At 40.2% G+C, this 21,055-nt stretch overlaps 3 protein-coding genes across 12 annotated transcripts in view; all 3 read left to right on the top strand.

Moving 5' to 3' along the window:
- Positions 1-21,055, top strand: part of LOC134217381 (pyrokinin-1 receptor-like) — a 213,823-nt gene that overhangs the window by 128,934 nt on the left and 63,834 nt on the right. The window contains exon 1 of one of the 10 annotated variants that reach the window (XM_062696128.1): positions 3,213-3,230. The exons of the other annotated variants lie outside the window; for them this stretch is intronic. The gene's annotated coding sequence lies outside the window, so the exon portion shown is untranslated. Of the gene's footprint in view, positions 1-3,212; positions 3,231-21,055 lie in introns of those variants that run through there. 10 annotated transcript variants of the gene reach the window in all.
- On the top strand, positions 12,311-16,993 carry LOC134217046 (uncharacterized). Its single transcript, XM_062695803.1, has 3 exons — positions 12,311-12,521; positions 12,578-16,746; positions 16,878-16,993. Exons 2-3 carry the CDS (start codon positions 12,819-12,821, stop codon positions 16,991-16,993), a joined length of 4,044 nt encoding a protein of 1,347 aa, XP_062551787.1. The 5' UTR covers positions 12,311-12,521; positions 12,578-12,818.
- On the top strand, positions 17,438-19,322 carry LOC134217383 (uncharacterized). Its single transcript, XM_062696129.1, has 3 exons — positions 17,438-19,055; positions 19,112-19,183; positions 19,236-19,322. Exon 1 carries the CDS (start codon positions 17,481-17,483, stop codon positions 18,888-18,890), a length of 1,410 nt encoding a protein of 469 aa, XP_062552113.1. The 5' UTR covers positions 17,438-17,480; the 3' UTR covers positions 18,891-19,055; positions 19,112-19,183; positions 19,236-19,322.

Here is a 21,055-nt window from a genome sequence, read left to right as displayed (position 1 = left end):
TTGCGATATATATCGTACAAAACATCCTTATGTTTAGCTGCGGCCGAAGCAAACATCGTTCAATTACATCTGTAATGACAAAACAATGTATTAGTCAATGCAATCGAAAGCTCAGAGTAGTTAAATGTATCAATAAATAAACGTTCATACCTGTTTCATCTTCGATACGAATGGCTGCTTTCTCTGCATTTTTCCGCGAGCAGGCTGTAAAAACAAAAATAAAAATTAATGGTACCATAACTTTACGATTTCTAGCAGTTCCTGCCGGCTGTGCGCACAGCTTTTGAAACCTGCATTGAATGAACCCATTCTCAAATCGTAACGAATCACTTTGAAGTACTTACCTGTTACAAATGAAGTTAAATTTCCATCCACTTGTTTTGTTCCGTTTTTAATTTACCATCGAATCCACTTACTGTTGCTTCGCACTGTTTCCATAGTTATTATCCCGTTTTTTTTTTTGTTTTGATTCTACGTTTGACATTTCTCGTGCTTTTGTATTGGTGAAAGACACCGTAACGCTTTCTTGACATAATCGTCGAAGAGTAACGCGTCGGCAGTGATGCCAAATAATATGCAACATAATTTGTTTTGAAAAATCAAAATAATGTATATGTTGATTTACGGTTTTATTTATGTTAAACCTCCTGCCTAGTCAAAATGAATGAATAACATTCATTTTGAACTGGGATGACGGGGTATTTGTAACCGTTGGATCCAATTTGCAGCTTGTTAGCTCCTCCACAAGTATCCCCATGTCTCGACCCCCACGCCAGTAAGCACCTAACGCCTAGTCCGTTCCGAATCGATTTATAAGGACAGCCTTACTGGTGGCGATCCCAGCTGTCCGAAGAAAAAGATTTAATGTACTTCTCGTAATTTATCGAGCACAAGTTATGTGAGCTACCACTGAACTTTCCCTCCGTGGTCGAGATAGGACTCTCACCCGTTACGAACGGGAGTAGACCTAATTGCCGTTACCGCTGCGGAGTTGTTGCCAACTTTTGAGAAGTGCGAAGCTGTCAAACTTCGGCACTTCTCAAAATTCCAAAAAAAAAAAAAAAAATTTAGCGAAAGAAGGTACAAAAGCGAAAAGATTGGTGCCGATCGCTCTCTTCCATATCGACCGCCACAGACAGTAGAAGTGCGCGCCGATTAAGTATAACATAAAGTAAAGTAGTTTGCTTATAGTGAATAAATTCCCAAGAAAAGTGTGTTCCGTAGTTGGATGAAATCCGCCAGCAGAAGGGAAAATTTGTGATAAGAGTGGAAAAGAATCAACAGTAATAAGCGTTGTAATCGTCAAAAATCTGAAAAGGTAATTGTTTCTATTGTTCTATAGAAAAGGGATAGGAGCGTATAGGGAGAGAGAGACAATAATGGTGTACTAATCCCCCCCGTGGAACAGGCCCGCGTCTGTACTCGGGCCTTTTCTTTTTCCCGTGGCATCGGGTGCAATTCCCGGATGACTGTTTATCATTATTAGTTACGACGACATCCGGCGGAACAAAAGTAAATTCGTTCGAAGCTCGACGGACGGTCTGGAGCGCGGATTCCCCGAACAAAACCCGGAAGACGGATCGTTTGACGAACTTGAGACGCGGTGACGACATCGACTGATACGAAGCCATTGATCCGGCTGGATACGGGAATCTCCTCACGAGCAAAAGCGACCGGAGCGGCGCAGCCGCTGAAGCAAAATTCGGTGACCTAGCGGTAGTTCATCGTGGTATTCCTGCGTCATGCCAACCACCCTTTTGTGCAGCCGAACACGTTACGAACTCTTCGCTAAACCGTCTCACGACACGCCGTCGTTCAACATCGATTCAGTCCCGCTTTCGTCCAGCACCAAACGTTTCATCGATCGGTCCGTGCGTGACCCCAACAACCTGGTTCCCGTCGGAGGGCCCTCCTCATCGAGCAGCATGCTAGCCAACGTAGATCAACAACAATGCGCAAGTACACCTTCCCTTTGTCTCTCTCACCACAGAAAGGCCTAATGGCCAAATAAAACAAATCATGTTAATCTAATTATTGCGGAGTAGAATTTCATTTACGGACGCATTCCCTTTTGGTTATCTATTCCATTTCTGATTCGATTCGTGCCCAAAACGGGTATCCAAGCCTCGGTCTGTGTGGTCCACCTTGGAAACACGATCGTTTCCAAACTTTTCACCTCTTTCGTCATCTGAATCGGTGGGCTTTCTCCTTCCGTGACGTGACAGAGCAATAGAAGCTCCTGCTAAGGTAAGTGGTGGTACAGTGAATATAGCGGTGCTAGTTAGCTTACGACCCAGTGCTTAACAATTTCCTACCAAATTCTCCTACTGAGCAGCCGAGAGGCTACATCACCAATGTTCCGTTGGTTCATGATCTTCCGGAGGACCAGTAGAAGATTCATTGGACTTAAAACATATCCTCAATGAGAGTATATAATATATATTCCCTTTATTATTTTCCTGAAAGAATCACGTTGTTATCATTTTAATTGGCTTCAATATAACGGATTTTCGGATTGTTGTTCTTTTTACAACACGCGAGATCTCGTGTTATGAAAGCTGAAGCAAGTTATGGAAGGTTCAATATGTTGAATGATGGTACCGATTTACCCGTGCTGTATAGTAGTTTCAGGCAGTGGTAAACTAATGTGACAAGCTCCCCCAGATAACATTAAGTTGCGATTTCTAGTCCTTGTTGTAAAGTAGTGGATGCTCGATTACTGGGGTAGTGGAACTAACATCTTTTGGAAAGTACAAATTAATTGCATATTGTTCGGCAAATCGATCGTACGAAAAATCTTTTTTGTTATATATCATGACTGTGCATATGCACAGCGCAAGTTTTCGGAATGGCAAAGTTGATATAAATTTTGCGAAAAAGAATTCACGATTCTTGGAGTGACTCGAACCCTTAACCTCCTACTCTCTTGACTTCCCCCACGGCTAGCTCGTTGTTGCAAATTGAATATCTTTCGAAAGCTTGATATGCCCAAATATGTGAAATTCTAGATAAAAAACAAAATTGCTCGCTTGGAAGTGGATATCAACAATAAAGCATATGTGACGATGACTATTTGAAGTTAAATGAAGTTTTATATTTGTTTTTTTTTTATTATAAGAATCAAAACTTGAGGCCTTGGTGAATTTAGGGTGTTTCAAAGCCATTGGCATTGTGTAGAAAATAAATAATTTCAGGATTTAAATCAAGATGGTAAATATGCTGCTTTTCAGGTATATTTCTTACATGGTATTTTCTAACATTAACATGCATGTATCCCAAGAAAATGTTAGGGAAATATTATAAGCACACAAAGCCAAACCCTAGTGTATACTGTTCAATTAGTTTTTCAGAGGAGTGAGTGATTGGACCTGTTTGATCGGACGCGTATCGGGGTGTTTGGTTCTGTTTTGTGTGGTCAGAACGTAAAGAGTTCGCGATTGAAAGCCATTGTTGAATATTTATCTTGTGAGGGATTTCAACATTGCATTGAAGACGCGATCTTTATTGAAATCTTCTTCTATTGCTATACATTCCAACTGGAACTTGGCCTGCTTTTCCTCTTAGTCTTCTTCTTATTGGCATTACATCCCCACACTGGGACAGAGCCGCCTCGCAGCTTAGTGTTCAATTAGCACTTCCACAGTTATTAACTGCGAGGTTTCTAAGCCAAGTTACCATTTTTGCATACGTATATCATGAGGCTAACACGATGATACTTTTATGCCCAGGGAAGTCGATACAATTTCCAATTCGAAAATTGTCTAGACCGGACCGGGAATCGAACCCAGCCACCCTCAGCATGGTCTTGCCTTGTAGCCGCGTGTCTTACCGCACGGCTAAGGAGGAGCCCCTTGTCCTCTTAGTATTCTATAGTTATTTAGAAGCTTTTCTATGTCAGCCATTGTATGAGTATGTATCTTATATGGCAAGTACAATGGATACACTATGCCTAGGGATTTGAGAGTGTTTCCCACCCGAAAACATCCTTGGCTCCTACGCCCTCACTCGCAAGGCTTACTAGAGACCCCCTTCATAGAAATAATTTTGAGTTTAGAAGCTTGTTCTAGAACTGCCATTCGAATGATGAATAGGGCAAACTTTAAGGATCAACATACTATGCAACAATACTTTGAATTGTGCAAATAATTTTGTTTACTTTCATATCATGTATCCAACATGTTCAAATACATATAAATAAGGGAAAAAGAAAGTTATTGTACCACATGTATCATTATTGTGTAATTATGAACGGATATCATACAACATAAATGACGCAAACTTGCTACATCAGCGGAAACATAAGGCTGAGTGTTGTTACAGGTATTTGCTTTTCTCCTTTATTAACGTGAGTTTTGGTATCATCGCGAGCAGGCATTTGTAGGTAGCGGTACTTGAGCTGAGCTGAATGGATTAATTTAGTCTACCTTTCAGCTTTGGTCAACAGCATTGTCGTGGACTTGTTCGTCACATTGTCCAGCTTGCGTTTATTATGAGTACTCTTCTATGTACAAGAAGCAGTGCAAAGCGTCCCAAATGGATCCAAATGGGTCATTACCTCTCAGGTCAATTACCTTCTGCACTATGTGCGGTAACGTCTCATTAAGCTTAATGTAGGCATTGGTTTATACTCAGTTTCAAAACAAAAATGATGATCATTTGTAGCACATGATTTGTACAATAATTACATTAAATACAAGGGTTTTTCGTAACAATATTTCCAAACTATCGATAAAATTATACGTATCTATTCGGCTGGGACTTGGACTTTAGTATCCGTGAGGGACTTCCACAGTTATCATCAACTGTGAGCTTTGTAAAATAAATTACCATTTAAGCCTGTAATGCTCTCATGCCCAGCGAAATAGAAAATGTCTCCTATTTATCTCGCACAATACTCAATATTTTTCAACCATTTATTTCACTCGATTATTAATATATCCAATTATAGAAAATAAAAATGTAGATTTCAAACTTTTGCTCTTTGTTGCAACATCACTGAGCCGTGATTCTTTCCACTTTTACAAAACGGTATCATCAGATAAACACCTACCTGAAAATCGTCACAGTGCTCGAGGCTTCAGGCTGTTTATCGCCACACAATAATGCTAAACTAACGCACTTCTATCTTTTCTAATTGTTTTTATCACTAGATCTTATATAAACATATTGGAATACATTCAAAAATGTATCCTCAAACCGAACAAAATTCACCTCGGCCCAAGAACTTCTAGCTGTACAGTGCTGCCAAAAGGCCATGAGTCTTATTTTAGTATGAAGATAATCCTTCATCGTTAACAGGAAAACTGTCTAAAACGTTGACGCTTTCATGTTATTTATAATTATCTCAATTTGAAAGAGGGAAAACAATATTTTTTAAAGTATTTGGAAGGAATTTGGATGAGTGCATATATCTTCTCAACCAAATAAAAATTATTATGAATAATACCATCTGGCATCACGTTATCGTGGAACGTGCATATTTTTGTTTACGTCGCATTTTCTACCGTCCCGAGAGCAGTGGTGGAAATCTGCGAACCTTACTCACAAAACAAGAAGTAGGCAATGCAAAAGACTCGCGAACATTTGTTTTGCCTTTTTCTTGCCTACCTACTGCTCGCAGAGAAAACAAAAAAACGGACCCCGAAAAATGTTCGTGAAGCTTCGCGAGCCATTCGGGTTAATTCGCTAAAAGTCATAAAACAACCTCGGAACTTATTTCTCACTGATGTTCGAGCAAGATCATATTTGTTTATTGTTATTGTGTTTATGTCAAGTCAAATCTATCCATTGTATTCGAAATAATCACAAAAACTCGCGACCGTGTTTTTACTCCCGAACAAAATACAGCCCGCCTTTTTGTTTTTGCTCTGCCCGTACTCGCGAACAAAGCAAGCGCCAGAAAAATGCAGGCAGTAGGTTCGTGCGAGTGTGGCATTTTTGGTAGGCCCAATTACACTCTTTTCTTACTCGTGAAGCGAGTATTTCCACCACTGCCCGAGAGAGAGAATGAGAGTAAGATGTTGAGAGATTAAGTAAAATATTGCGTATGCCGAAGAGACTTGGGGTATGCCGGATAAGCAATCGCCTATGACTGAAATGAGTGCTGCATCATGTTAATTTAAATCAAATAAAAGCTTTTTCAAGCGGTGTTTAGCAAGAATAACTATTTTTTAAGCAGAGGTGAACCCCATCGCAATATAAAACGGCCCAAAAAAAATCAGAAAAAGTTGCTCCTAGTCCAAGTCCTTCCTTGACCCAATAATAAGTGTAAGAGCTAACCGATTATCGTTCCCAATAAAAATTACAATTACAATTACAATTACAATAAATATCAATTAAATAATGCAGTCGTGCGCATGTTAGGCCGGGAATGGGGTAAGAAACCCTATTACAAAAAAAAAATGTGGTAAAAATTTTAGTACGAAAACGGAGGGCTTAACCATAATATGCTACAATGACATTTCATTATATTTGTGTTGATTCATGATATGAAAAGGAAAAAGTATTTATAATGGTTGAAGTTTTACGTACTATTTGTAGTAAAAAGTGCAGTGATTTTCCAAAACCAAATGCTGATGATCGTCCAAAACCAAATGTGGATCGATCCCCGCGATTTCATGTTACGTTTGATTTTTTGCCGAAAAATGACCGATTATCAACCATAACACAAAAGCAAAAGCTGTGATTATGAATTTCGCACTCCAACGAGCTCCCATATATTTGTACACTTGTTCAACAAAAGGACTACAGTTCAACGTGAATTTAAATTCCACTTTGACGTAATATGATACATATAAAAATGTGAATTTCTTGATCCTACAAAAAAAAACAAATCCCACAATCACAATTATTGTATAAATTAAGAAATGTAAGCTTTTTATACAGATACTAGCGAAAGAAACCCAGCTTTGCCCGGGTATTGCAAATGTCACAATGAACTATTTGCAGCACCGCACTCTAGATCACTTCCCGTCCGTTTGTTTTGTTTTCCTCCACCACCTGACCCAAAATTGTATTCTAATATTTTTTTTTACATTTCTCCGTTAAATGCACCAACTTTTTGTATATACAAACCTTGCGAAACCCAAAACGAATCGATTAGGGAAAAAATCTTGGGAATCGGTCAACCCGTTCGAGAGTTAAATCGTCAGGAAGGAAATCTCAACTCATTTTTATTATATAGAAGAAGATTAAAATAATACAAAATTGTAGATTTTAATAGAATGATTGTACTAAAATCTTCCAAAATTGTATATGCCGAAATGTTATACAGTTACTGTAAGATTCTTATGCAGAAATGCATTAAAATCCGCCATCTGGGTGATACCCTGTTAAAGCTACTATGTATTTCGTAAATCTTTATTAATGTGAAACTGTGCCCAATCCTTCACCGCGTTGAGGATATAGGGGAACTGTTTCACCTTCCATCTCAGTCTATTCATCATTTTTGCAAGAAATAAATAAATCATTGTTTTGTTTTTTTACTAACATTGTTGAAAAAAAACATAAAAATAGTCGGCAACATCGATTTGATTTTCATTATTTTGAGATCAAGAACCGGACCAGTAGGGTTCGGATGTTTGAATTAATCGTGATTTAAGGGGTTTCCTGTTTATACAACAACCGTGATGAACTTATGTCAAACCTTAAAAAATCACGTTAATAAAGAAAAAAAACCCAGATTAATCCACCTAGCGGTGATGGTGCCTTTCTCTTTTTTTTGAGTGAGTAATTTCTACGCACTTTTGGTATGAAAAAAAAATATGTTGGGCATATCTACCGAGCCCATAGTTCGATCTGGCCAATTTTCAATACGAAACAATGGGATAGGATTCTGCGTCGAATGCAACTTGTTGCGAGTAAATCGGTTGAGGGTTAGTGCCTGAAAAATGGGCTAGACTTTTCCACTCGTTGTTGTCTAAAAAAAATATTTTGACCATAACTTCTGAGCCCATAGTCCGATCCGGCCAATTTTCAATAGGAAACAATGGGACAGGATTCTGCGTTGAATGCAACTTGTTGCGAGCAAATCGGCTTAGGCTAAGTACCTGAAAAGTGGGCTAGACTTTTTGCGCACATACACACACACACACATACACACGCACACACATACACACACACACATACACACACACAGACATCACCTCGATTCGTCGAGCTGAGTCGATCGGTATATAACACTATGGGTCTCCGAGTATCCTATAAAAAGTTTGTTTTTGGAGCGAACATATAGCCTTTACGTATACTTTGTATACGAGAAAGGCAAAAAAAAAATTATACAACAAAGCAATAATGGTAGGTATATGCTTATCACATCATTTCTCATACAAATATCTGCTTCACTAGCATGATTTATGTGTGACAATTTCTACACCTCGCTGTCAAACAGGTTTACAAGAAGTTTTCAACAATGAATCGACTGCTTTGAGCGTGCTTACAGCGGCACACTAGGAGTTAACTTCCTGAAATCAGTATGGCGAAAGGCATCTAAGGTTCGTTTTCTCAAAATTAAGCACTTTAATCGAAAAAATATTTGGTAGGCGTAGTAGCGGACACCATCCCTCATAACCGATACCAATTAGTTTTTCATGAAAAGTTCCTAATTTTGAGAAAACCAGCGTTAGATGTCTTTCGCCATACAAATTTCTGGCGGTTAACTCTTGCTGGTTATTTTGTGCATATACTATAGCGCCTGGATGTGGCTGCGGCGAGTAGAAAATCAGCCACTTTATTGGCAGTGGCTGATTTTCTGATTTTTCATTCAAAGTATATTTGCTTTTTTTTTGCTTAATTTTATTTCCAGATTTAATTTTATTAAAAAGTATACCGAATATTTCCATGTTTGTCGCACTGTTATCGACGAGACAGTTATGATTTCCTAATAATTTCCTTTTAAAAAAACTTTGTCTTACTTTCATCGAAAAAAAATATTTGAGCCTGTAGACGCTAGATAGCAAAGCGTAAGCTACCAGAAACTTTAGATCGTTATATGACAAATTTATTTACACTTATGCTTCGATTTCGTGAAATAAAACATGGGTAAATTAAATGCGGTATCGTTGCCGTTCAGACTCTGAGACTAACAAATATTTCCTTTGAACATAATAGATGGATGTATTTTGAACCACCCGTTCCAGGACCCATATACAAGATACCGAATTTCATTTTGTCTTTTTTATCCTTTTTACCTTGTATCCTTGTATCCTTGTATCCTTTTTATCCTTTTTACCTTGTAAAGAAACAATTGCTGTCTAGGATAAAACTAAAATATACCTTGATTTTATTAGTTGCATGTGATAAAAATAACAAAATGCAACTTGGTGGACCCTGGTACGACTGGTTCAAATACATCCCTCAGCCTATTCTGGTGGGCACATGCATATCTACATATTTTGATTCGATGTATCCACCTGATGGATCGTTTCTTTCGCTACATTTCGTGGTTTGCAATGAACAGATGCAATCAAACTGAGTGCCGGTTCGTTCACGTTTAAACACGGCTGATATACCTACTCTATTGAAGTAGGCAAGACCATGAACAATTTACCCCTTGCTTTAAGTGATTAATTTTCCACGCTGAACCGTAGTTAATATAAGCTATTGATATGCGCAATAACACAAAGATTGATGATAATTATCCTATAGACAATTTCATTAATAAATAAATAAACAAATGCGTCTCACTGCGGTGTACGAACGGATTATGATTTTTCCTTTGTTGTATACCAAGTGTATGCGAAGGTGACATGATCATTCCAAAACTAAACTTTGGGCCGAAAACTGATGTTAGTGTGTTTGTATGTGTGTGTGTGCAAAGAAAATGCTTTATGCACTGACCTAACGTCACAGACAAACAGACATAACACATTGAACATTCACTAATCAAACTCATCGTCGTTCATACACTAACGACACCTGTTGTTTTCATTAATTGGGGCAAATCATGAAACAGATGGCGTTAGTGAGCAAACGTCAAACTCGAGCAAATCCGATGCGCGCGCGACGAGTGATCGATTGGCCAACTAATGATTATTTAAATTGATCAGTAAATCACGATGAAAATTACACAAGTGTTATGTCTGTTTGTCTGTGCTAACGTGCTGGGTTGTTGCCAAGCTACTGTTTGGAAGTACATATACCAGGGTGTGGGACTCCTCCAGTCGTGTGACCAGCCATACCCTATAAACAACTTTTGGGTTATTTCAATTTATTGCGAATTGAAACAAATAATGGGATCTTTGTTTTTATTCTTTATTTAAAAGCTTCGGCTGGCTGGCTGGCTGCATAACCTCTATAATGGGATCTATCCATAAACTCTTCCACGTGCTTTTCTCATTTCATTATCATTTTCTCATACACAATAGAGGCACCATCTCTGCTAGGTGGATTATACAGGGCTTTCAGTTTCATAACGGTTGAATTCGCTATTTTTTGGTTTTTCTTTGATGACTTGACGTTTTTTTGTTCAAATACAGGTATTTGAAAACAAACGTCGCCGAGCGTTGTACTGTCCAGATTAATGATTGTATTGCAATGAATGAGTGATTTGTACGCCTATTTCAACGTTACAGAGAATGGTAATGTTGTGTGATATAAAATCATTTTTTTAGAAATAACCCACGGTGCCGCATTACCATCGTATGTGGTATCCCATTGAGAAAATTGATGGATATTGTTATTCTACTAGACAGCATTTTTATGCCCTTTGTTTGAATTCATTTGAAGATGATTGCTCATCAACCATTAGCTAAACGTAATGTGAATAATAAGAATGTTGATTCATTTCTCTATTTCATGATAGATCTATTTGATACTACCCCTAACATTACCAACGAATCTGTGAGGTGGACTGTAAAGGCATACGTCAAAGCCAATTAACTTTATTCCATTAAAATTTTCCGGTAATGAATAAGCTGGTTAATGAATAAATGAATTGAAAAATAGATATGCAAGCCTACCACAAAAAGTTCGTTCGTGGAATAAAATAATCATATAATTTTAATACAGGTATGATAAACAAATGCTCATCACTTGTTTTTATTACCGGGTGTTATCAAATGAGGCGATTCAGATCATGACGGGCTGTCTTGCTAAAAGAGTTCGCAATGTCACTACCCAATCCTAGTAACTGAGCGGTTCAAATTCAAATTCTATTATTTTATACTTGCTTGCTTGTGATATCTACTTTGAACAGTGGATAACGTACTCGTCGATAAATGCAAATAAATCAATAATGATGAAGTCGAACACCGTAACCAAACTCTCCCAATTATGTTTCACAGTGGTTTTAATTTTAATTCCGATTCCAAAATTCACTCTTCTAACTCATTGTCCTCCTTTGCTTGACAGTCCCGTCATCCTTGGTCAGAGAGATTTCACTATGGCACGTGTACAGCCAATATCTTGGTACCAAGCCCAACCAAACACTCGACGGCATCGTAAGCCGCAATTGTTGTTGCTTTTTTAACCGAGTTCTATGGAAATTAGCACGCCATTATCAAAAGCACTGAGATTAATATTTCGATAGCCTTTGCTTAATCATTCTCGCGTCCACTTATTTGAGCGGCAGATGATTTTTTGTGCGATTCGTCATTACCGGGATTACAAGCTACCTGCAAGTGCGAGTGTTTTTTTTGTGTATTTGCTCAAGAGATGAAGAGTATCCCGGATAAGCATACTTGCTTGAGCATTACTTTTCGCTGTCTCATATAACCAGAATCATGACACCATTGTTTTGGTGTCCGATCTTCCATGTGTGGACTTCGCATTAGGATTATTCTTGCCTAATTGAACTTAACTCTTTTTTGTCCACGGAAATACACGATCAATGTCAAGTTTGACCATCGCAAGGTGGATTGTTTGTGCAATTTTTGCTTTTCTCGGAGGAAACTGGACACACATCATCCCCACTTTTTGTTTCGGATGTTTCTCGATGTAAAAAGCATAAAATTATACGATTAAAGATGGTCTTGATGAATAATTTAATTTAATAATTTAAAACATCATTGGAAGAAATTATTTTTTCATGAAGGTTATCAAAAAATCGATTTTTTTTCAAAGATAGAAAATTTGGCATTTTCAAAACTAGCGGGAAATTTGATCCCCATTTCGGGGGGAATTGATCCCTTTATGAGCTGAACATATTTAGGTTCTTTCAAGTGTTTGAAATTATTTTATTTTCAAATCCCAAAACTCTTCATAGTCTAACGTAAAAGCAGTCGTGCAAAAATTAAAAATATTGTTGGTATTAAGTAAGGCAAGTATTTTGGTTCTCGAATAGAGTAACTGTTGCCGAGCTCTCTGGGCACACTGGAAGTGAGGCTACTGGCTATTCCCTCGATCAACCATCGCTGTAAGGAATGTTGAGCAAACGTCAAACGCGAAGAGGGACAAGAAAAAAGTAGCGTGCAAGCACTTCACGTTTGAGTTCGTTTCCTAGATATACATGTTTAAATTCGTAATAATTTGCTATTCTAATTAATTATAAGTATACTATTTCACATAATCTTTGTGCCGTAGAGGTAGGTGATACCAAAATGTGTACCGAATATTGAAAACTAATGTTTATTTCAACTAGTTTGTAATTCCACCCTTAGGCCGGCGAACATAACCTCGATTCCCACCCACAAGTTACGATAAACACTGAAATGTAAGCAAATTTATATCGCTGATGCTAATACTAACGATAAATATAATTTCAGCTTTGAAGCTGTCCAATTGGCAACTACAAGACGGTGTTTGAATCGAGTATCCGCTCCGGGTTCGTTAACAAACTTCAAAGATTTCATTCCAGAGTAGGATTGAAAAGAAACGGAACTATGCAAGATTCATCGGACAGTAGGCACTGCAAGAAGTGCACTAAGCCGGATGAGGCCGACAATATGGTCGGGTGCGACGCCTGCGATGCGTGGGAGCACTATGGATGTGCCGGCGTATCAGACTCGATAGCCGACTCCAACCGTTCATGGAAATGTGAAAGCTGCAAACGTCCAGCACAAATAACATCCGCCCCAGAATCGTCAGTATCCGCGTACACATCCGCGTCAAGTAAAAAGTCCCGCCAGGCTCAACTAAGACTTGAACTGTTAGAACAGCAGAATCAAGTAAGAATGAGGAAGCTGGAGGAGGAAGAGAGATATTTGAAGGAAAAGTTTGAAATATTGATGCAGTTTGAAGAAGAGGATGAGATAATCAGCAATAGGAGCAAAGTAAGTGCGCGGTCAAAACAAGAAAGATTGGAGAACTGGTTGAGGCAGGATAATACCCCCATCTCGGACGGTGAGTACGAAATCCCACACGGAGTAGAGAAAGGGAGAGGAGATCCTGAAATTCTCAAATCTGTCATCGAAGAACAACCTGTGGCAATTCCTGCCTTGGAAATAAAGTCAGTTCCAAGGAAGTTGGAAAATCGAGTCCCTATCGAAAGTACACTGAAGGTTGTTCCTACTCCAACTCCACGGAAGACCACAACAATAATCACATCCCGGACTAGTAATACATACCCAACAGTGCCAGCGTTTGGTAGTGCGACAGTACCTACGGTACAATACTTCGGGCACCTTCCTTCCAACAAAATATTAAAGCCTAGCGAGCCGAGCACGAATGTTTGGAATGTGTCGTCAACAGAAACTGTAGAACCAGCGGTCTGCAAAAATACCACACTGAAGATTTCTACGGTACCAACTGGAGTGGAAACGAGCGGGTCACACCAAAATAAGTTCCAGAGAAGTAATCATCAAATGCCAGAGCTTGATCCGATCAGCTTCAGTCAAGGTTGCCAAAAAACTAGTGGACCATTCACAGCAGATTCGAGACCACAGTTCCCAAGCCCAGGCCTAAAACCAGAGAACTATCATTTGGAGCCGGTAGCATCTGGACCAACAACGTCTCAACTTGCAGCTCGACAAGTCATGCCGAAGGACTTACCAATCTTCTCCGGTGACCCCGAAGATTGGCCTATGTTCTACAGTAGTTTTAAAAACTCCACCCAAGTATGTGGCTACAGTGATGCCGAAAACCTGGCCAGGCTCCAGCGATGCCTTCGTGGAAGTGCACTAGATTCAGTCAGAAGTCGTTTGCTACTTCCTTCCTCAGTAGGCAGCGTGATTTCGACACTTCAAATGCTATACGGCCGACCAGAAATTCTCATCAACTCACTCCTAAGACGTGTGCGGTCCACTCAAGCTCCGAAAGCGGATAATTTGAAGTCAATAGTTGACTACGGACTGGCAGTGCAAAACCTCATAGATCATATGATCATTTCGCAACAACAAAATCACCTGGAAAATCCGCTACTGCTCAATGAGCTAGTGGAAAAACTTCCTACCAACTTCAAGCTACAGTGGAGTAGCTACAAACAAGGGCAGGTGAACATTAATTTGGCAACGTTTAATGGCTTCGTATCAAACCTGGTATATCTGGCATCTGATCTGCTAGTTACCTCAGATTCATACCATACTAATCTTAAAGGACATCGTTCGGAAAAACAGAAGGAAAAGTTATTCGTACACGCACAAGATCCGACGCACGAATCCGATGACGAAGCACAGAGCTCAGGAACAACTTCTCAGGATCGGTTAAACAAACCCTGTTCTTATTGCGACGTAAATGGACACTACATAGTCAACTGTCAACCCTTCAAAACTTTAACTGTCGATGCTCGCTGGAAAGCCATTCGCTCGAAGAATCTATGCAGAACGTGTCTGGTTCCTCACCGAAGATGGCCATGTAGGTCAAAAAGGGAATGTGAACTTGAAGGCTGTCGAGCGCGCCACCATCAACTCCTGCATGCGCCGCAGCTGGACCCGGTCGCTACTGCTACAAGTAGCGATATGCCAGTTCATCAGAACCACCACCAAAGTCATTCCATTTCTCTTTTTCGGTACCTACCTGTAAAGCTGTTCGCAAACGGAAAAGTGGTAAAAATATTCGCCTTTCTGGACGAAGGTTCAAGTTCAACTCTCTTAGAAGCAGAAGTCGCAAAGCAGCTGGATATGGATGGACCATCATCGTCGCTTTGGCTTTCCTGGACTGGGAATATCTCGAGGGAAGAGAAAGGGTCAAAATGTGTAAGCCTAACGATTGCCGGAGAAAGATCGCTGCAAAAATATACCATCGACAATGTCTTAACAGTGGACGAATTAAATTTGCCGAAGCAGTCTTTCAATTACGAAAGTCTTGCTACTCAACATCCGCATATGGTCGGGCTTCCACTACAAAGTTATTCGAATGTCGTTCCCCGTATGATTATCGGATTGGAGCATGCACGTCTTCTGACTTCACTAAAAACACGAGAAGGGCCACATGAAGGGCCTGTGGTAGTTAAGACCAGACTGGGGTGGTGCGCGTTCGGAAAGGAATCCGGTATGACACACATATCAGAGCAGCTCAATTTCCACAACACTGTAACTAATCAGTCGCTACATGATATCATGAAATGTTACTTCGCAGTAGAAGAAAGTGCCGTGTCATTGAGGCCCGAGGCCGAAGAAGACAAGCGTGCATTACACATTCTACAAAAGACTACAGTACGTCAAGGAAATCGATATGAAACGGGTTTGTTATGGAGAATCGACAATCCAACATTTCCTGACAGCCTGTCGATGGCTAAAAGCCGTTTGAAATCCCTAGAAAAACGAATGCAATGCGATCCGGAACTAGCAGCTAACGTGCAGGGGCAGATCGATAGCTACGTACGGAAAGGTTATGCACATAAAGCGACTCCGGAAGAGCTCCAGCGAACAGATGCTCGACATGTATGGTATCTTCCACTGGGCGTTGTAGTAAGCCCGAAAAAACCCGAGAAAATCAGACTAATCTGGGATGCAGCCGCAAAGGTGCAGGGAGTTAGCCTCAACGATCTTCTACTAAAAGGACCTGATCTACACGTGTCCTTGATAACGGTGATACTCAGATTCCGGGAACGAAATATCGCAGTATGTGGAGACATCTGCGAAATGTTCCACCAAATCAGGATTAGGGCAGAGGACAGACAGTACCAACGGTTTCTATGGAGAAGTAACTCGACGGAAGATATCGACGTGTATGTAATGGATGTTGCCACGTTTGGCGCTACGTGCTCACCATGCTCGGCTCAGTACATAAAAAATAAAAACGCCGAAGAGCATTCCAAGGTCTACCCGAGAGCAGCGAGAGCTATCACAGAAAACCATTATGTGGACGATTTTCTCGATAGCACTGATACGGTGGAAGAAGCTGTACAGTTAGTAGAACAGGTGAAAGCTATTCATGCATCGGCAGGATTTGAAATAAAGAAATTTAAGTCAAACTACTCGGAAGTCCTCAATACTATCGGCGAAACAGATACTTCGACTGGAAAACCGATCAACGCAGACAAACAGGGATCAACCGACCGTGTACTGGGACTAGTGTGGGACCCCGTTAAAGATACTTTCACGTTCGATGTCTCCTGTTTAAATAATCAATCACTGCTCAACGGATGTATTACTCCTACGAAAAGACAAGTGCTCCAACTTATCATGAGGCTGTTCGACCCCTTGGGATTAATTTCTCATTATATTGTTCACGGGAAAATAATAATGCAAGAGATCTGGAGGAGTGGGACGAATTGGGACGAGCCGATTGCCGAGAGTTTGTTGGACATGTGGTTTCGATGGGTAGAATTACTACCACAAATCAATGAAGTACAGGTGCCAAGGTGTTTCTTTGGCGATACATCATCCAACTCGCTGCAGGAATTACAAGTACATGTATTTGTGGATGCAAGTGAATCCGCCTATGCATGTGTAGCATATGTGCGACTATACTGTTCCGGTGAAACACGATGCGCATTTGTGGCTTCCAAAACGAAGGTGGCTCCTCTTAAACCGCTTTCAATTCCGCGTTTGGAACTACAGGCGGCTATGATTGGTTCTCGTCTAATACAATCCATCTGCACTTCCATGACGCTTCCGATTACCAAACGATATTTGTGGACAGACTCCAGCACTGTGTTGGCATGGCTCCGCTCTGACAGCCGACGTTACCATCAATTTATCGGGTTTCGTGTAGGAGAAATACTTTCTCTTACCAGTATCGACGAATGGAGATATGTCCCCTCAGGTTTGAATGTTGCGGACGAAGCGACGAAGTGGACATCCGGTCCTACATTTAGCCCCAATAATCGTTGGTTCTCCGGTCCGGAATTCCTGTTGCAGAACGAATCTAAGTGGCCAACCGAAATTGCAACATCAGCTCATATAACTACCAACGAGGAATTGCGTCCTGTATTTCTGCACCGTTGTAATGTCATGACACCGCTCGTTGATGTGGCCCGATTTTCTAATTGGGAACGTCTGGTGAGGGCAACAGCTTATGTTCATCGTGCGATAAGCATTCTGCGAAAGAGATTTTCAAGCGAAAAGAAAACAATGTTACTTCAAAGTGAGGAAATTCAAAACGCTGAATTTACCATTTGGCGACAAGCACAAACTGAAGCATTTCCTGATGAAATAGCAGCAATGATGAATCGTGGGATGATTGGCAAATCTAGTCCTCTCTATCGACTAAATCCTTTCCTGGACGACAACGGTATTATCAGGATGGGGAGTCGAATCGAAGCTGCTCCTGAGGCAACGTTTTCTACCAAATATCCCGTGATACTACCAAACAAACATTCGATTACCGCACTAATCACGGACAGTTTTCATCGACGACTCTTACACGGAAATAATGAGACTGTGAATAATGAAATGCGGCAAATGTTTTATATTGTTGGACTTCGTAACTTGATTCGAAAAGTAGCTCGTAACTGTCAGAAGTGCAAGGTGAGAAAAGCAACTCCAAGGCCTCCCATGATGGCACCACTACCCAAAGCACGACTCACACCATTCATACGTGCATTCACGTTTGTTGGTGTGGACTATTTTGGACCATTGGAAGTCAAGGTGGGAAGAAGTGTTGTTAAGAGATGGGTGGCACTCTTCACCTGCCTCACGGTAAGAGCAGTTCACCTGGAAGTGACACATAGCCTTTCTACACAGTCATGTGTAATGGCGTTCAGGCGATTTATCGCGAGGAGAGGTGCACCACGAGAGGTTTATTCTGACAATGGCACCAACTTTGTTGGAGCCAATCGTCTATTGATGGAGGAGCAGAAAATGATTCAGCAGAGCAACCGAGAGTGTGCGACCACTTTCACCAACGCACATACAACATGGCGCTTCAATGTACCCGCTGCTCCACATATGGGTGGCCCGTGGGAGCGCATGGTCCGAGCGGTGAAATCTGGTATGAAAGTGGTTTCTAATAGTTCAATTCACCCAACTGATGAAGTATTAGAGACGATATTGTTAGAGGTGGAAGGAGTTATAAACTCACGACCTTTAACCTACATACCCCTGGATGATGCAGATGATGAGGCACTAACACCAAATCATTTTTTGCTATATGGATCGAGTGGTGTGACACAACCGGAAAGACCTATAATACATGACAAGACCAACCTCCGAGACAGCTACAAGATGACCCAACAAATTGTGAATAAATTCTGGCAAAGGTGGGTACAGGAGTATCTTCCCATGCTAACGCGACGTGTGAAGTGGTTTGAGAAAGTTAAACCAATCGAACCAGGAGATTTAGTGATCGTTATAGACGACAAGACAAGGAACAGTTGGACAAGAGGACGAGTTGTAGAGACCATAAGTGGGGCAGATAATCAGGTACGGCGAGCCAAAGTTCTCACAGTCAACGGAATCATTTCAAGGCCCGCAGTAAAGCTGGCAGTACTAGACGTAAGACCGCGGCTACAGAGCGACAACGATGGTCATTCAGCCACTGGAGTAGCTCACGGGCCGGGGGATGTTGCCGAGCTCTCTGGGCACACTGGAAGTGAGGCTACTGGCTATTCCCTCGATCAACCATCGCTGTAAGGAATGTTGAGCAAACGTCAAACGCGAAGAGGGACAAGAAAAAAGTAGCGTGCAAGCACTTCACGTTTGAGTTCGTTTCCTAGATATACATGTTTAAATTCGTAATAATTTGCTATTCTAATTAATTATAAGTATACTATTTCACATAATCTTTGTGCCGTAGAGGTAGGTGATACCAAAATGTGTACCGAATATTGAAAACTAATGTTTATTTCAACTAGTTTGTAATTCCACCCTTAGGCCGGCGAACATAACCTCGATTCCCACCCACAAGTTACGATAAACACTGAAATGTAAGCAAATTTATATCGCTGATGCTAATACTAACGATAAATATAATTTCAGCTTTGAAGCTGTCCAATTGGCAACTACAAGACGGTGTTTGAATCGAGTATCCGCTCCGGGTTCGTTAACAGTAACAGTGACAATTATCAACAAAGTTGGCATGCTAATGATTATTTATACAATCAATCCACTCCACTGAAAGGCAGATTAGGACAACCATGTTTCCAGGAGGATCTCTTTGTGTGGCTGATACAGTTAAGATACCAAAACTACTACGCCAGACTACTACCGTTTTGGCTCAAATTCCGAACATGACTCATATTCCGAACACTCGCTTTTATATAGCCGTTTTGACTTTATTCGTGTAATTCTTTCCATAGACACTTAAACTCGTTTGAAATTTTGATCCTGAGTGGGGAAAACCGATGAAAATTTCAGTTTAAGGGCTCTAAACGCCAGTGTTCGGGATTTGAGCAAAAACGGTAGGGGAGGAGGTTCGGTTGTGGGCACTGTTCGGTTATGGGCACCCCCATGTATCTTTTGACAGATAAGAGATGCTGTCATTCTGACAACCGTCATTTGTTTGCTGTAATAGCATGATGTTTTGTGCTCAATATCAAACCGGATGGGCATCTCTACTTTGAACTAGAAACAAATATTTTTTTTGTACAAGAAAAACAACACGAAAGTTTTTTTTTGCCTTTTTCAAAGTGGCATAAATTGAAGTGATTTAATTCAAAAAGTGAGTTCTAATGCGTATTTACACAGTAAATTTAATGTATTTTGATGCCCAATGTCAATTGCCATCAAAATTTTAGCGCGAAATTTTTTTCCTTCACATTCCAAAAAGGCTGCGAAATTCGGTTGTGGGCACCCTTATTGGTTCGGTTATGGGCACCCTCATTTTATTGATAAATCATTCAATATCGTTTTGGTTGTCCCTTAACTTATTTTTAATAACGTTTTTATGCAGTTTTTATAATTATTTTGACATAATTGTTCGAAATAATGAGTATATTGAATATTTTTGCTCTTTGGGCATGTCTAGTTATTATACACACACTTTTTGGAATAAAGCGTTGACCGATTTGCTTGCAACAAGTTGCATTCGACGGGGAATGCTTTCCCATTGCTTCCTATCGAAAACTGGTCAGATCGGACTATGGGATCAAAATTTATGGTCAAAATATTATTTTTTGTAATGAACGAGAAAGGCACTATTGCCGCTAGGGTGATTAATCAGGATTATTTTGACTGTGATGCATATCAATAAAACGTTAATCAATAAAAAATTGAAAACCGTTTACCTAAAGTGCTATTTTAGACCTTTCTTATGTGATTTTTTTCAACATCCTCCTTAATGCACCGAGGGAGGCATCATCACTGCTAGGTGAATTGATCTCCAGGCTATTAGAAAAAATAACTATTCCTTTTCTTTAAATCTGGGTGGTTTTTATTCATGTTTCTTTATTTTTGGCTAAGTTTTCAAGGGTGCCCACAACCGAACCACGAAATGAAAATGTCCAAAAATGTTAAATTTTCTAAATTGTCAATATTTTTTTCTAAATCGATGAAATCATATTAATTTCTTTGCTAGTAGTAAGGTCATAAGTTTAGCTTTCGATTGCTATGCAAATGTCGACATAAGATCAACCAGGGCCAAAGTTATGGACCAAACACAAAAGGGTGCCCACAACCGAACCTCCTCCCCTACCAATACCACGACCGTGATCATATCATGCTGGTGACTTAATCAATGAGGTACTGTCACGCATGCTTGAAAAAACAATTCTCTTGCATCTCGCGGTGAGGATCCATTGAATCCAGCCATTTTGATGATCACCATGTTCCGTCGAAAGGCTGCTGAATTCGTTGAATTA

The sequence above is a fragment of the Armigeres subalbatus genome, chromosome 2 (assembly GCF_024139115.2).
Source record: "Armigeres subalbatus isolate Guangzhou_Male chromosome 2, GZ_Asu_2, whole genome shotgun sequence".
Classification (NCBI taxonomy): Eukaryota; Metazoa; Arthropoda; class Insecta; order Diptera; family Culicidae; genus Armigeres; species Armigeres subalbatus.
This window is presented reverse-complemented; position numbering and strand designations above follow the sequence as displayed.